General features: G+C 39.0%; 1 protein-coding gene across 1 annotated transcript in view; it reads right to left on the bottom strand.

Moving 5' to 3' along the window:
• Positions 1–2345: 2345 nt before the first annotated feature.
• The window catches only part of PHEX (phosphate regulating endopeptidase X-linked), a 168456-nt gene continuing 152326 nt past the window's right edge, over positions 2346–18475 (bottom strand). The window contains exons 18-22 of the mRNA XM_006213000.3: positions 15945–16075; positions 10451–10516; positions 9319–9423; positions 5023–5099; positions 2346–2448 (exon numbers count right to left, since the gene is read on the bottom strand). Coding sequence (XP_006213062.1) covers positions 2346–2448; positions 5023–5099; positions 9319–9423; positions 10451–10516; positions 15945–16075 — 482 coding nt within the window. The remainder of the gene's footprint in view (positions 2449–5022; positions 5100–9318; positions 9424–10450; positions 10517–15944; positions 16076–18475) is intronic.

Here is an 18475-nt window from a genome sequence, read left to right as displayed (position 1 = left end):
CCGTAATTATTTTTGTAAAACTTCATGGCTCTACTCCAGTGGATGTGCTAGTAAGGAGTGCCAAAATCCTGTGTTCACTTCAGAGTCACATTCTTGGGCCAGCTTCTCCCTTCCAGCTGCATTTTACCTTCCTCCCTCTACCACTGTATCAGAGTCTGCTGCTTTTAGTAATCTGTACCGAAGAGAAGGGGCAAAAAGAATGTACTCTGAAAATTTAAATGTGAGCATGTATTTGGAAAGCTGATCTACTAGAAAACTGTTCCAGCTAGCAGTAGTGATGATTTTGGGCTGCTTTGGGTTTGTTTTAAAATGGCCATCCTATCTACAACTTTCAGTATAAATGAGTTACATCAAATGAAGTTAATCAGGACAAGGTAGCCACATCATTTAGAAACTGTGAGGGCCCCAACTGTTTACCAACCAATTTTTCTAAACCAACAAGTGACTGAATGAGCCCCATTTCCAAAGTCATAATTCTATGCTTTTATCAAACACTTTCTCTGACCTGCAGGAATGTGTTTATTGGTTTAGAGTTTAGAAAGCGAAATCTAGAAGGGAAATGCTATTCACATAAGCCTTAAAAAAACCTCAGCTGATTTTAAATGTTCAAGTACTGGAATAAAACCGGGAGACTCTTATATGTCCAAACCAAATCAGAATGATTCCACCAGAGAAAAGGCACATAAGTTTCCAGCACCCCTAACTGCTTGCTTTTAAAATACAAACTAAGGTCACATGAAGCCACGGTTAAGAGGAGGAAAAGGCAGCTGCCCTTCAGGAGTTGATCCATTCGGAGAGGAAGAAGTCAAGGGGAAAATCACTCTCCTCTAAGGCAGTGTAACTGTTTTCCTCCTGATGGCGCCACTGCATTTTTCTCCCTTTACAAGTTCCCATGGTTACAAGAGGACGTTGCATACAGTTATACTTTAAAAAAAAAAAAAAGATGCCAAATCCCAAGGATGCAAAATGGCTTCCTATGGTCAGACTGAATTTGTCATTTTCTTTTCGAGACCTTCCCATTGGTCCACTTAACCCAGAACTACATGTACCAGGAATAATGTGAAGAGGGGATGGCTCCTGTAAGAAATCAAAAATGCCAGGGAACCACTTTAAGGCTGTTACAATTTTATCCTACACACACACATTCTCCTAAAGATGGAGGAGTTCACTTGAAAGGATAAAGCTCTGAGGATCAAAAACATACTACTATTCTGACAGACTCTTGAGAGGAAGACCTGAAGAATAAAAATTACGTTTGTTAGGACAGCGCAGGGAATTTTAAATTCAATCAATAGTTTCTAAAATGTCTTCAATCAAGAAACTTTTTCAAAAAAGGTTTTTTTAAAGAGAGGTCACTTTAACTGAGCCAAAACAAAAGGGCACCTTCCTCAGTGTGGGGTTTGTCCCTTTGCACTAAAAGGGAAGGAAAGCCACACACTCCTAATGGGGAATCTGAAAATCATTTTCTCAGAAACAGGAGAATACACATATATAAGGATAAGAAGACAAACAGAGAAGTGTCTGTCACTTGGACATCATCACCCAGGTTTGGATTTTGGAGGTTTCACCTCCTTCTCATGTCTCTGCTGTTGCGAGGCTAGGAGTTCTGGCTTCTTCTGGCACTTAACGATATACCCTCTTCTTTCTATTTGATAAACTCAAACCTTGGCCTTCTGCCCACTTTGTTCATGCAGATTTGAACAGGGTGATGGGCTACATCAGATACAAGCTGTGAGGCACGTATTCATCCCCCATAGACTCCAAAGCTGAAGGCAAGAACTTCATCAAAAATTGTAAAATGAAGATTCAACATATTTCCAACTTAACTACCTTACAGTTAATCAATGCTATGCTACAACGATCTATGAAATCTAGCACTGCATTCCACAGAGTAGGAAGACCTCCCAGGTATCCATGCCCATGTCTACTTCACTGAGGGTTACAAGTTTAATAGACTGAATTTTTTTCTGGATACATTTTACTTAGGGCCCCTGCAAAGCAATAGATTAAAATGGTCCATACCATTTAGCTGTGGCTTACATACTAAAATGGACAATAGCTACAATTCAGCAGATAGTGTTTTAACAAAGTAGCCTAGGGATTTATTTGTGTTGGTTTGGTTTTCTAAAGAAACATACTTGGTTCACTTTTCATATTCCATTTTCTAAGCCTTACAACGTTGAATAGATATTATTTAGATCTAAGCAATACCCAAATAATAAAGATGCATGAAAAATAAACATCCTCGGGGGGACATAGGCCTAAAGCAGTAGGTGATGAGTGCTCGGAGCTGCCTCTGCTGGCACTGTACAGCTCTCTCAGGATGGCATAAACCAGCAGTCCAGCTACCAGAGTCGGCAGGAGTCTGTGCCTCTGTTCATCGTGGAATTGGATGGACAGTTAAAAGCTTTCTGGAATTCTTCAAAGTTGCTAACTGCACCATTGACCCTGAAAAAGATATGTCAATGTCCATGTCATTTAATTCTTACGTATCAGTAGGTTCTGGATAAAACTGCAGGAGCATATTCCTTGATGCGATGTGGCATTCATTTAATCTGTTTACAGGGAAATAACTGAAGCCCAAAATGGTTAAGTAAATTTCCAAAGAAATTAAGAGCTGAGACTAGAATCAGGCAAATGCTATTCATCTTCCAAATATCTTCAAATTCCTGGAAACTGTAGGATTTACATTTCCTATAAATTATATTTAGGGTTGTACATGCCTATAAATTTCAAATTTCTACAAACAATAAGATTTACCAATACTTAGCTTTTCTATTTTTTAATTCAACTTTTTATGGAAGATATAAGTGATATAGAGCACACACATTTTAAATATAAAGCTCACTGGTTTTTCCATATATATATATATACATCCATTTTACTATCACCCAGACCAAGACATGGACTATTTCCACACCCAGAAGGCTCCCTTGTGCACCCTAACAGTTGCACCCCCAAGGATAACTACCAGCCTGACTGCTATTGTCACAGATTAGCTTTGCCTGTTTTTGAACTGCATGAGTGGATCACACAGCATGCACTTTTTTGTCTCTGACTTCTTTCACTCAATATTATGTCTGTAAGATTCATCCATGTTGTTGCTGTCTTTAAATTATCTTTAAAGAACTCACAAAAACACTTTCTATAAATTCCTATTACATTTGAAGGCTCATATTTACCTAGAGTTTGGTTCATGCAACAATAAACTCATGAATGGTGCCTACTTGTTACAGATGAGTAATGCTTTACTGGAGTTAGCTCCAAAGTCTGGTGTTCTTGCAAGTTTCCCGACTGCAGTAAAGACTGCGGATTTCTACTCAGCACTTTGATTGTAACTGCCTTTTGGAAGTGGTATTTCCATTGTGTGATTTCTGCTGCACTCAAAATCTACAGTTACTGCAGACATCACTAACAGGCCAGCAAAAAACCTCCTCCCTCATCTATTTCTTACTCAACTGCATGTTCAAAAGGTTGACTGGAGACAGCATTCTCGGTCACTGACTGTTCTTTTCCCTAATGATTTTGTTCCCTATGGGCATTTGAATGAATATAATGGCCTGTATCCAAAAATCTCCACAACCTCTTGTGTTTTAGCTGGGATGTATGGGGAGAGATGTGTATTTCATAGTGTGATTCACCCTGGGCAAGTGTTAAGGATAGAATTTAGCTGACAATTTACAAGTATAGTCTGCAAATTATCAGCTAAAATCCAACATTACACGCAACTAGTTAGTAAAAGGAAATTAGTTTCTAAAAACTCATCTGTTGAGTAATTAATCTACCGTGTGGTTTCATCTGCATCATTTGTCAGTGGAAGCACATTTTAGTCCATTAGAGACTGTCAGCATTCTTGACAGTTTAGCCCAGTGGGGGAGAATTTCCAACACAGTGATTAGATTTTTATGCTATCAGGTAATTTATAGTCAGTTTCTGAAACTTTTCTAAGGCAAGGTTTTAGGAATATGATTTTAAAATATAGGAGAAATTTTAGATGACTTTCCGGCAATATGCTAATGGATTCATTTAAATATTAAATATAAAGCTATCCAGATATAATAGGTTGTAAGCAAAGAACAAATAAATATAAATTATCATGATTTCTTGGACTTCCTATTATAATTCTCTGTCCCCTACTATAGAAAACTTCCCTCAAACTAAGCTAGAAACCTAGCAAGGGGCAAGTAATATTAACCTTAATTTTATTTTTATTTAATATTCTATACATTCTGACAATTAAATAAGACTAATTCATAATTCTTTCCCCTTCATATATAAGCAACTATTTCAAAATATGACTTAAACTAAAAGCCAAAATGTAGAGCTTTTGCCTCTAGATATGAATTACAATAGCTAAATATCACCATATATCCTCCTTTGTGTTCAGAGCTATTCAAAAAGTGGGTAGTCCTTCATGTCTGTTGGTTGGCTGCATGAAAGAACAAGAGGCATTAAATAGGATATTCTACAACATAAAGTAAACCAGAGCTCTAGGTGTTTTAAGGCACAGTACATAAGATCTCATCCTTGTCTAAGAAAAGAGAACTTTTTGGCCCAGATTTAAAAAAAAAAAAAAGTAGGTGGTTGGAGATATCAAATATGCCTGTTTACTGAGTACCCATGGTGCATCCATAGCAAATGGATAGCTGCCTTTCAAAAGTTGTAAGATAATAAATGGGAATCAATACTCAAGCTATGTTCTGGACTCTAAACTACCTGTAAATTACCTGTGGCAATCTTCTACAATCTCATAGATCACTTGATACTAGAGATGTGTGCAAAAGCCTACTACAGGTATGTAGGGGAGAGAATGCTGACTAAATCAGCTTCCTACTAATTAGAGAAGATGCTTCATGTCTGTTTGGCCAGATTTTTTTTTTTTATCTGTGAAATGGAGCTATCACTGTTCACAACGCAGGCTTTTGTTGAGATCACCTATTTGTAGAGCTCTGGGATGGCTGGGTAGTGGAGTCGTGGAGAGATGCACAGTTAAAAACTAGTGTCACCCATTTGCCTATTTACCTAAACTGAGGAGGGCTGTGAGCACCAACTTGGATTTGTTCTCGGGCAGCTTCTGGTCTGTAGGAATTGCACCTCACCTAGAAGAGAAAAGCATCCCAATAATTGTTTTCATTTCAATTACACATTTTCTACTGCCTTAATGGTTCCAAATTATACTGAAGAGTAATTTTAGACTCAGTGGATGACAGTTTTAGTAGATCAGATAAAACCTTCATCAGTAGTAACATCTATTACTCCAATCCCCAAAGTAGAAGGTTTTACCGATTGTGAATACTTCCACAATTTGAGTAAGTAGGAAGGTTTCCAGACAAATGCTTTAAATCAAGAGAATAGTGTATATGCCCAAGAATCAACCAATGTATTCATTCAATTAATATAATGTGTAGAATAACCCTTATCAAATTGAACCATACGTCTTTGAGTTAATAAAATAAATCAATCACCCATTATTGAGCATGGTCACGAGAAGTTAGTATTTTGCATCCTGGGTGCCTTGCTTGCCTCATTGCAGTGCAGGCCCTGGATAGGAGGACATTGCTCCTGCTCCTGTGAAGTTAGGCAGGCTATGTGACTTGCTCTGACCAACAAAATGTGAGCAGAAGTGATAGGTGTCACTTCTTGGTGCAAGCTTTAAAAACCTGGTAAAAGTTTTAAGAATCTTAAGAACAGTTTAAGATGCCACATTAAGACCCAGTGCACATTTCCTCATATTTCTTTCCTACTCCTGTGGTGACCATGGAAGCACATGTCGAGATTAAGACTCCACAACCCAGGTCCTTGAGTAGTGACCGTGAGCAGAGCCCCACTGCTGCCCCATGTTGGACATGGAGCATGAGCAAGAAAAAAAGAAACTTTCCTTGTGCTGTTTGTTCAGTACCATAACCTACTTAATTCTAATTTGAACTGTGTCTTGAAATATGATATAGCTTGAAGTAGGAAAAGAAGTAGGAAACAGGAATATGATGGGAGGAATTCCAAATGGAGGAGAAAATGGAAACAAAAACATATCTGAGAGGGGAAAAAAAAAGCAAGCCATTCAGCTTAGCTGGACAGGCAGCAATGGGAGAGCAGAGGAGGGCGAGGCCGGGGCTGGAGTTCTCAAGTCCTCAGCAAAAGGCTGAAGTCTTCAAACTATATTTAAACATTGTTTTTGAGCACAGATTTGATTTAAAAATCTACTTTTAAAAGATTTATTGGACATGGGTATAGTAGTAGGAGGAAATCAGTGACTAGTTAGAAGAACATTTATGGGCCCCAGGAAGATTCCCAATAAATGTCCACTAAGTAAGTAGCAACGAGAACAGAGAGAAGTAGGAGGGGAAGAAGACTATATGAGGGGAGGATGGACAGGTCACTGAACCACAGGAAGCAGGGAAGGTGACACGATGCTATTGCTTTTGATGAAGATAAACCATCAGTCACTGTGGCTCTGAATTTCACTTTGAAGTTTTTGTAATGAGTCCTTCACTTCCTCCGAACTTGGCTAACATGAAGCCGTTTCTCACAATCAATTTGACCTCACTTTTTCTTATGTTATTTCTTCTTATATTCTTACATTATTATACAGCATTGTCTTTGCTTCATATATCATTTAAGAGATTTCTAAAACACACATTTTGGTTCTTACTGTTTTCCTAGTAACTTCTCAGGAGAGAAAATCATTTTACTCCTTTTATAAGCAGACTTATTCCAAAGTACAAAAGGTTGAAAATCTCCTCAATCTGTCAGTATGAAAAGCTCCAAGACAAATTTCTCATAAGTAATACTAAATAGCCTGCCATTTTTCCGTAATCTCTTTAGTTTAAAGTAAATTATATATAGTTTGAAATTTTATTTGGAGACATTTCAAAAGTATGACTGTAATGGTGACAGCAGTTAGTTTACTTCACCTACTAAGATGGACCTTAGGTAAGTAAGAATCTAAATAAGAACTGATGGGCCTTGTACTTTGGCCTCTAGAGTAGGGGACAGCAAACGGTTTCTGTAAAAGGACAGACAATAAATATTTTAGGCTTTGCAGTCTTAAAGTCTCTGTTTAACTACTCAACTCTGCCACTGTAGCACAAAAACAGCCACAGACAACAGGTAAAGAGCATGGCTGTTTTCCAATAAAACATTATTTACAAAAAAAAGATAGCAGGCCATATTTGGCCCACAGGTTCTAGTTTGCCAACCCCTGCTGGACTATATTTGTGTGCTTATTTTAGATACCTGACCCAGTACTGACCCAAAAGGAAGTCTCCTTAGTTGAACTGTGTTAATCTTATCCTTTTCAAGAAATTCATCTAAAAACGTCAAGTGTCTTCAATACACCCAGCAACTTTGCTGGATGCTACGGAGATAAATAAGAAGTGTAAGAATTCAGAAGATTAGCTACAGAGATAAAACTAAAAGTCTTCACCATTTTGGTAACAATTAAATATTCAACTGCATGGTAATGAAGGTAAGGGCAAAGGAGTTGGAGGTTTTTTGCTTTTTTTTTTTTTTTAATGAGAAATGGAATCTTTGAGGAAGTTTGTGGAAGATGTGGAGGAGGTAGAACCAGGCATGGATCCTGAACGGTAAAGATGGAAGTGAATAGTCTGAGGAGGAGAAGTAGGAAGGGGACCACTTTATGGGAGGAAAATCAAAAGCAAAACCACAGAGAAAACAGTGAGCATGACACTGTGGTGGGGAAGTGAGAACACCTGCCAGGCTCAGGGTGAGTCCAGTGGAGCAATGGGAATTTAGAGCTGGTTAGGAAGAGTTGGGTAAGACAGAGGAGAACTGTGAAAGGTGTTTGGCCTTGATGTGGTAGACACGTGGGAGCCACTGCAGTTCCTTCAGCAGGTCAGTGATGAAATAAAAGAGGTATTTCAGTAGCATGTAAGACAGACACTGGTGGAAAGATGCCGAAGGCAGGAAAACATGCCATAAGGCTGTTGGGATAATCCAAAGGAGATGAGGCCTAGTCTACAGATGACAAGACAGGGTAACAGGAAGAAAGAGGGGCTAAATCTGAAGAGCATTTAAAAGGATGAAACATCTAGCTGTGGGGACACATGCCAGAAAAATGAGGAGAGATAAATCATATAAGACCTAAGAATCCAGGTTTTATAAGCAAGAAGACCCAAAGACTGAGGGTGGGGGTGTGTTGACAGAAGTGAGATAACTAAAAAGGAAAGTCATTTGTTGCTGATTCCAGCTCTGCTGATATCAAGGTGATACATGATTATTTATTTACTGTTGTCACATCAGCCTTAAGAAATAAAAGACCCCAGATAGGTGAGAATCCTTAAACCAGAGTCAACCAAAGAAGACATGGAAAGGAATGAGCTTACTGAGAAATGAATGAAAAGACTTAGGAACAAAAGGTTGTACTGGTGAAAACTTTTGTCTAGTTTTGAGCATATACAAACAGATATGCCCATTGTGAGGTCACGCATCAGAACTTTCGTCGACCCATCCCAGAATTGTCTGAAAAGAAGGCCTACATATTTGTGACATAAACCAGTGCAATAACCGAATAACAAAGAACAACTGGGAAGAGGGTATAGCTCAATGGCAGAGCACATGCTTAGCATGCACAAGGTCCTGGGTTCAATCCCCATTACCTCCATTAAAAAATAAATAAATAAAAATAAACCTAATTGCCTCCCTCCCATTCCCCCATAAAAAAGCCAAAAAAACCCCTTCAAAAACAAACAAACAACAACAACAAAAAGAACAACTGGCACTTTCCTCACTGGCCAGATACTCAGAACTGTGCCTTATTGAGGACACGTCTTCTTTCAATTTCTGCTCAGAGAGCCCATTAAACTCGCAAGTGACATGACTCTCCTGGCCTTTGTTGTTGTTTTTAGCTCTAGTCGTCTTCACATGCGCGTCTGGCAGTTGGGAACATAGCCTTGAGGGTCCCCCACAGGTTGAGAGTGGTGGGATAGGTCAGCGAATGAGGTGAAGGAGGAGAAATGCAGGAAAGGGCAGGGCTAAGAAAGCCAAGTCACTAGAAATGATTATAAACAGTATCAAATACATTAAGAAGTCAGGATATATTAAAGAAATAACAAGTGAGTTACCACGGGGTTGGTAACACACTTGATTAAAAAATACCAATAAACTTTGATTCAATCAGTTAACCGATTACGTTCCAAAGAACATTAAGAAGGTGACATTTATCCTGAAAATAAGCAGCAAGGTAAAATTTCCACTGAAATCAAAGTTATGCCATTAAACTCTGGTTCTAAACCTTTGATCTAGGGAGCAAGCCAAAGTCTCACATTTCATCTTTGACATTTCTTCCTTGGTCTTACTCACGTGAGCGTAACTCAGGAAGAAGAGCTGGTTGTTGGTGAATTCGATGCCGGGTAGGAGAGGCTCTTCAACTCCTTGCCTCTTGTCATTTATCCATTTCCTATAAGCCTGGTAAGAGAAGAATAGATGATCCTCTGGCAATAATAATGGCTTTTCTCTTTTCTAATCCATTGCAGAGATATTAAATATATCCTCCCTCACGTGCAAAATGCATCCTGTCACATTTTCCTTTAAGAAAACAAACACCTGGAAATGCAAGTCAACGCTGTATTGCTTAACACGGAGGCAGGTTCACTTGCAAAAAGACCTTTCAGTCAACAGATACCAAAGCAGCTGGCCAAAGTGGTCACATGTTAAATAACTCCCCCTCCCCTCAAAAAGCTATTCTTTCTATGCCTGCCAGGGAACAGACAAATTTAAGACAATGGCAAGCCCTATGGAAATAAATTCGGGGGCCAATCTGTTGACAACTTTTTATTTTGACAAGTAAGAGGGAAAACTGTGATCTTCGATCATAATCATTTTATAAAATAAAGTATATTTTAGGTAGAATAGAGGAAGACTATAACCTGAGGATAACAGCTTAGTCTTTATATTGAATGCACCTAGCTTTATGAAAATCTTTCTCAATCATCCTTATATGTCTTGCTTAAGCATGGACCACTGGATGATGAAAACATTATTATGGACTCTTACCTGGCCCACTGTATGAGAACTATTTGCCTCTGGCCATAATTAAGAAGTTTGATATTTTAAGAGAAAATTACACAGAGGGCTATAGAGAGTGTACTCAAAGAAACTCCTATAAACCTAGCCCCAAGGGGATTCTGTAGCATGTTTTAATGTTATTGTGAATGTATCTTCTGAAACTATCTTTTAAATACATGATTCCTAATAACAAATATTATTCCTTCGGGTGACTTTACACCCCAAAAAGAAAAAAGGGAGAGATGCAGCCGTATTCATATAATAGACTATAATAGAGTCAATGGGGAAGTATAAATCAATTTACAGAAATTCACAGTTTACAGAAATCTAACTCCTCAAGAAAATGTCTGTGGTATAAACTGAGGAGTACTCATATGGTATTTTATAGTTTAATTTTTAAAATCACAGCAAATGTTGCAGCGCATACCCTAAAAGCTTGCCGCAGACCTCCATTATCGGCAATATTTTCTCCCAGAGTCCTCTTCCCCTTCACCTAACAAAAAGAAAAAGATTAAAAAAAAAGTGTTTCACAGCCAACTATCATTCAGCAAGAGGCATAAATATGATAGCAAGAAAAAAAGCCATATTTTAAAGAGGAAATTGCATTCAATAAATCAGAGGTAGTCATAGAATATACTGTGAGATGGCAAACTAACCCCAGAAAGGTGCTCCTGAATATCATTTCTATTTTATTATGCTACACATTTCCTTCTCACCCACTTCTCTATTCACACCAATTTAGCCAACTCTAACAAAACGTTAACAGTATTCTGAGTGACTCTGGTTTAATGGGGAAAACATAGAAATGTCAACATACAGATTACTTTCTCTGATTAACTCACATAATTTCAGTATTCTTTTCAGTAGGCTTGTGTTTCCCAAAATCTACCAACCACACTGGACCAAAGTTTTAAGACCAACTATTTCCATTTTACCTTCAGCAATTTCCATGAAATATTAAAGAGAGGTCCTCATGGGGAATCAAAATCAAATAGAAGTAGTGCAGACCACAAGGTCAAGGTCTGCAGTATGTGTGACAACCAGCCAAGTATGAAGAAATTCTTCCAAACATCTGAAGATTGTTTCTTAAACCCTTAAATAGGTGAGGACAAAAATATTCTAAACCAAAATGGCCCAGAAGCCAAAATCCAACCTGCTGCTTGTTTTTGTACAGGCTGCAAGGTAAGACTACATTTTATATTTTTCAATGGTTGCGGATAAAACATAAAGAAGTGTTAACATCTTGTGGCATGTGAAAATTATATGAAGTTCAAATTTCAGTGTCCATAATTCAAGATTTATTGGAACACAGGCACGTTAATTCAAGTGCATGTTGTCAGCGGCTGTTTTCCCACTACGGTGGCAGGGCTGAGCAGCTGGAACAGAGACTTTACAGCCCACAAAACCTAAATTATTTACTATCTGGCCCTTTACAGAAAAAGTCCGCCAACCCCTGCACTGGAGACAACATAATGTTCTATAATAATAAAGATGTCTATGTCCTAATCCCTGGAACCTGTGGAAATAGCACCATATGTGGCAAAAGGGACTTTTAAACTATGATTAAATTAAGAATCTTGAAATGCAGACATTAGCCAACATTATCCAAGTGAGTCCAATGTAATTACAAAGGTCTGTATAAGTAGAGGGAAAGAAAGCCAGGAGAGTGAATGTGTCAGTGATGCAATGTGAGGCAACCCAACTGGTCACGGCTGGCTTTGAAGAAAGAAGGGGCCAGGAGTCAAGGAATGTGGGTAGCCTCTAAAAGCTATAAAAATAAAAGACAAGGAAACAGAGTCCCCCCTCTAGAGTAGCTAGGAAGGGAAACAGTCCTGCTGACACCTTGATTTTAGCCCACTGATACCTGAAATAAAGAACTGTAAAATAATAAATTTGTATTCTTTCAAGTTTGTAGTGATTTGTTATAGCAGCAAAAGCGAACCAATACACACTGTTCTAAACTTTCAACCCATGGATCCTACCAATCCTTCATTCTCAAGCTAGCCCAAACACCCCAGGTACCAAGCAATACCGATGAATAAAAACAGTCTTCAGAAAACATTAACCTACGTAATCACCCAGGATCCTCCCAGCTTTGGTCCCTAAAAGTTACCACTCTGGCTTTACACACATTCTTTCTTTTACTACAATCCTAGAGGTAAGTACTATTATCACCATCCTTACTTAACAAATGAGGAATCTAAAACACAGAGTATGTGTTGCAGATGTCACTGGTGCTGTACCAGATCCCGTTTTCTACCAGGACTGTGCACCCATTCCTGCACCTCTCCTGCTTCCAGAAGATTAGGCTTAGCTTAGGGACTCCTCTCACCTGGAGACTACTGGGAGGTGATACGCCACCTCTCAGTAACTGGCTGATGTGCAGTCAGAATAGCTCAGCCCCTTATTTCAGGCTGAATAATTTCTGTGGTGCAACTGATGCTCCAGAATCTTCTGTGGGATCAGACTGAGGCTAAACTTCTGAAACTAATTATGTTTTCCTCACCACCTTACAGGTTTCTCCTGAAACTACTTGTGCAATATATCATTTATCTAAGAAACCCTTTTTGAGCTCTGCTTCTAATGGACTTGACCTAAGAGTAATTAAGTGAATTGCCCACATTTCACAGGGATTCAAACCCAAGCAGTCTCTCTTCAGAGCCTCTGCTTCATAATATGCTACCTTCTCAAGTCTTACCTCCTCTTGACTCTAGTACTTCTGTTTATAAACACTCATGCCCAAATGTAATATTCTTTGTTCCTCTAAGTCTTATTTAAATTAGAAGTTCAGGGAATAGCCTCACCCCCTGGCTCCTCCCACTGTGGACCACCTCAGTGGACTATACAGCCCTGGTTCTGCCTCTCAGGACTCAACAGCTGCTAACAGTCTGCTCCTGGAGTGCTCCATCAGAGCTCCCCCTAGTTCAGAGCAGAGGATTCAGGCACAGAGGACTGGCCTCTACGAATGGAGCCAGAAAAATAAAGCATGGCCCTTCATATCCACAATGGAAGCCACCCCTTCTCCTCAGAGAATGAGACTGAAGCTGTTTTCTGGCGGCTGAGTGGATTTATGCTGAGACAGGCATGTCCTTTCTATCGTCCTTGTTGCAAAGGTACACATTTGTCAGAATTCAGTTTCAGTCTCTGACACTTTGACCAAAATGGATGTTGTAGAATAGTCCCCTTAACACATCACCCAGGTATAAAATGAACTGAATATATGAGAACAAGAGCATGATATGGGGGGAAGAGTAGGGATTTTGGAGTCATATCAATCTAAACTCTAATGTAGATTCTACCATGGGTTTTAATCTCTTTGAGCCTCAGTTTCCTCATGTGTGAAACAGGCTAGTAATATGTACACCTCTCAGAACCAGTATGAGAATTGTTTGTTTCAATTAAGTGTAAAGTCCAACTCCCATGCCTGCATATAATAATCACCAGGAAAAATGCATTCCCTTCCTCCAAGAAAACTGCTCCTCTACTGTTTTTTTCTTTTTTTCACCCCCTACTGTTCTGTTCTCACCTGGGATGGCATGCCTATGAGTATGTGATGAAGTATTAGGAATATTAAATACAATTTATGGAGCACTTACTGCATATAAAGCATCGTGCTGGTGATTTACATTATCTCAGTCATTTAATTCTTACAACAAGTTAGTGAGCTCAGAAATAGTTACCCATTTCATAGACGAAGACTCTGAGATGCAGGAATGTTAAGGAACTTGCCCAAATTCAAAAAAGCTTGCCACCTGCAATTGGCCGAACCGAATTTTGGACCTGTGTCTGACTCTACAACCCCTCCCTTATGCTTTTCTTGAAGCAACATATATTCTAGATGGATTTGCACAACGTGATAACCCCTGAAATGAAAACAGATACACAGAAGGGCCCATTTTAGCTCTTCCCATGACACAGTTGTAGATATTTTTAAAAATATGGGCAGAAAAAATATGGGCTTTCCAGGACACTGATGAAGGAGCCAGAAGTACCCTTCAAGGATACAGACTTGGTTTCTCCTCCTGGATAAGGAGTGGCCTCCCTTGTGCTGTGTATGATTTAAGAACCAGGAGAACCGACTCAGTGTTTATAAACATTCTCTTTAAAAGCACATGGATTTTTACCTGAATTCTGGAATGCTGAAATAAACCCTAGTATGATAGACTTGAGGCGGAGGAAGGTATAGCTCAGTGGTGGACTGCATGCTTAGCATGCACGAGGTCCTGGGTTCAATCCCCAGTACCTCCATCTAAATAAATAAATAAGTAAGTAAAAAACCTACTTACCTCCCCTACCCCACCCCACCCCACCAAAAATGGACTTGAGGCACAGCAAAGTTTCGGGTGCCTTCCCAGCACCAGTAAGTTATCAGGATGGAGTACATGCCTGGCTAAAGGACCAAGAGGCTCTGGGAAAACCATGTGAAGGTATACTGGTCTACTCCAGTTCTTTGTGGTGCTCTGCTTCTCTTAGGTGCTGTGCCCTGAAATTTATCCCAGTTTATATGAGATTCTACCATTTGACAAACATCTAATTCAGTAAGGAAAAAATGCCTTGTAATCATGACTAAAGTGATGCTGGATTAACTGACTATCCTCTTGGAAGAAAATAAAAGTGAACTCTCATATTAAACTCCACAGCCAAATAAGTTTCACATGCATGAATATTTAAATGCAAAATAACCAAACAACAAAAACCTTCCCAGAAAAGCTAGGAGACTATATATATGATAGAGAATGGAAATGCAGAAACTTTTTTTTTAAAGAGATAGGTATCTTTGACCACATGGAAATATTTAAATTTTGTATGTCAAAAGATACCATATAAAAAGTCTAAAGGATGAGAAATATATTGGGGGGAAAATACTATACTGTGAATAACAGACAAAATTATAACATCTATAGTATTTTTAAAGTTCTCATAAATTGACAAGAAAATAACTCAATACATAAATGCTCTTTCATACATCACTGGTGGGAATATTAAATATTATAACTTGTTAGTGACAGTAGGAATCTATCGTACAGGGGGAAAAAAGAATATGTACATAATAAGAGTGTTCGGTCCAGCAGCATTTATTGTGGAGAAATAATTGGAGACAGAGCATAGCCCCTCAACAAGAGGGTAGGTGAATATGTTACAGGACACTCACACTTTTTTTCAGTGGACTTTCAGGCAGCCACTGAAGACAATGAAGCAAGGTGTGGAGGGGTGTGTGTATCTCTACGTGAGCATGGGGAAAAGTGTATCAGGGTTACTGAGAGGGATTATAGGCAGGGACATTAATAGCGATGAGAGGTAAAGGGGAAGATGAAGGCAAAGACAAAAAAGAAATGAACAACATTTCACACAACAAGCGAGTATATAATTATATTTGTGCTTTTATAAAAATGTATGTATGTATATATACTAGAAAATCAACATTTTAAAAGTCATTACTTCTGTTCAAACTTCTCTAAGAACTCTTAACCAATTCAGAGTCATTAGTTCAAATTACTGAGTTTTTATTTCAATTAATTAAACCTAAGCAGCAGTCTGGAAGGAAATCTTTTTAATGATATGGAGATTTGTAAGAATTTTACTGTTTATCTTTGCTACAGAATTTTCTACATTAGTCTAAATCTAGGAGAACAGACTAAAGTTTAGGCCTGTGATTTCCAAACTTCAGCTTATATCAGAATCATCTGAGGGCTCATGGAACGACAGACTGCCAGACTACCCGGCCCCACCCCCTGAGATTCTGAGTCAGTAGGTCTGGAGTAAGTAAGACTAAAGAATCTGCATTTCTAACAAGTCCCCTAGGGAGGCTGATGCTGTTGGCCTCGGAACCACATGTTGAGAACAAATGGTCTAAAGCAAGCTCAGGTCCACATGAAGAAAGATTACTCACAAGATGCCCCCTTTACCACAGCTGTACTCACATTTAAGCCAGCTTTCTTCCAATAATAGTTGCTATACTGGGTAATCATGCACTTTGTTTTTTCCTTAAACTTTTCTTCTGAGTCAACAGACCACCAAGGATCCAGGTTTCCATTTTTATCATATTTTCTACCTGGTAACAAGGAAAGTTAAAAGATAACTCGTATTAGTTGTGGAAACAAATTAACTTCTTCCTCTTTCCTTTGACAAGCTCTCTTCGACAAGCCTTGCAAAAGCAGTCCCAGCAGCAGGGACCAGGCCTGGAAGGAGCTCAGCCTTCTCTCCGTGTCACAGGTTAACTGCAAAACGTGAGGAAAGGAGAAAGAGGTCTGAGGAAGTTCTTTCCTTCTAAGCACCAAAGAAGATTTCAGAAATAAGATTTATCAATTTATGGCATGTACCATTGTTAACCAGTCTTGGATCCTTTTTTCTCACCTGCCCTGACCCAAAATGTTCTCTAACTATGAATGAAATGGCCTCATTCAGAAAGTCCATGGAGCAAGTCAGAGCACCACTACCACTGAAATTCCAAACACCCAGAGGAACAGCCCCGCTGAGTCACTCGCACCCTGTGACCACAGCCCCTGACTCAGCCCAAAAGGAACGTGTTTCCTCCAAGTTGCCAGGAGCCAAGAGACACATAAAACCTCTCTTATGAATCACTCCACAGCCACTGGTGTAGATGGAAGGCCCAGATGTCCTGCTTTGACAAGGAAGGTTGCTTTAAAAAGAGAACTTGGAACAAGAATGGAAATCTCCAAAACACAATGGGAAAAAAGACTAGTCACACATGCTTTTTGCTATGGGCTCTCTCTTCATTTCCTCTACATCCTTCCAAAAAAAAGTTTGGGTGTATCTGGTGTATAGACCATCTTCTATACTCAAGGTCACTATAGGTTTAAATTTAATTATGCAGAGAGCTATTCATTGGGCTTAGAAAAAAGTCCCCAAAGCAAAGGTGTTAAGTGAAACAATCCAACACTCTTCAGAAAAGCTGGATGCCACCCACCCTCCCCGAGAGCGCACAGAGTCACTGTTCTCTACTCACTAACCAATCATTGAACAGTTACTACTGGCCATGTACTTATATGTGTAATGCAGTGTTCTAAGTATTGGTTACAGAATGAAATGCCATCTTCAGATTCTGTCCTTCAAGAGAGAATCCAGAAGCCTTCCAAAAGATTCTGAGGGAAAACTAAACTTAAATTTCCCAGGAAAAAAGCCCCAGAACCAAGAGACCACTGCTGGCTTTTGTTTTGTAGCTAAGACTCTCCTCTCAGATAATACAAACATGCAAAGACAGAAAGTGTAGCTCTGGGGAGTCAGGTGACTACAAGGCAGCTACATTTCAAGCTGGGACAGGAGACCAGGGGAGCAAAAATCCTAGATGATTAAGGAAAGGCTGGTGTGAGTACAGGAAGAATCACTCAGAAGGAGAGGAACCAAAAGAGTCTCTGGTCGTGTTGTAGGCATCTAGGAAAGGATGCTGGAGACATCACAGACATGAAAGAAAAAGGTCCCTCTAGACAACGTTGCCTTGGGCCAAGGGGTTCATTGAGTCTGCCTGTAAGTCACTTTGTGGATGTGGATGTGATTGTAATTTGCTGCTAATTCATAAGTCTCAGAGATTTCATGTAGCTTTCCAATGATACTCAAGAGTTAAAGGAAAAAGGAGTGCTGATTAAAAATGATGACTCTACCATATGATCCAACAATTCCACTCCTGCGCATACAACTGGAGAAAATTTTAACTGGAAAAGACACATGCACCCCAATCTTCATAGCAGCACTATTTACAATAGCCAAGACATGGAAGCAACCTAAATGTCCATCGACAGATGATTGATAAAGAAGATGGGGTATAGGGGGAGGGTATAGCTAAGTGGTAGAGGACATGCCTAACATGCACAAGGTCCTGGGTTCAATCCCTCCATTAAAATAACTAAATCAATGAATAAACCTAATTACCTGTCCCCACAAAAAAGAAGCCATAATAAGAAGATGGGGTATATATACACAATGGAATACTACTCAGTCATAAAAAAAGAATGACATAATGCCATTTCCAGCAACAGGATGGACTTAGGGATTATCATACTAAGTGAAGGAAGTCAGCCAGAGAAAGACAAATATCCTATGACATCATTTATATGTGGAATCCAAACAAACAATGCAAATGAATTTATTTACAAACCAGAAAGAGACTCACAGGCATAGAAAACAAATTTATGGTTACCAAAGGGGAAAGGCAGGGGGAGGGATAAATTAGGGGTTTGGGATTATCAGTTATTTACCACCATATATAAAATAGATAAACAACAAGGTCTTAATGTATAGCACAGGGAACTACATTCAATATCCTGTAATAACCTATGATGAAAAAGAATTTTCAAAGAATATATATATGTATAACTGAATCACTATACTGTACACCAATGTTGTAACACAACTTTGTAAATCAACTAAACTCCATCAACAACAGCAAAAAATGATGATTCTCAAAGGGCAATCATTTCTTTAGTTTATGCCATTT

Source organism: Vicugna pacos, chromosome X (genome assembly GCF_048564905.1).
Source record: "Vicugna pacos chromosome X, VicPac4, whole genome shotgun sequence".
In the NCBI taxonomy this organism is placed as follows: Eukaryota; Metazoa; Chordata; class Mammalia; order Artiodactyla; family Camelidae; genus Vicugna; species Vicugna pacos.
The sequence above is the reverse complement of the archived record's forward strand: the minus strand, read 5'-3'. Positions and strand labels throughout refer to the sequence as shown.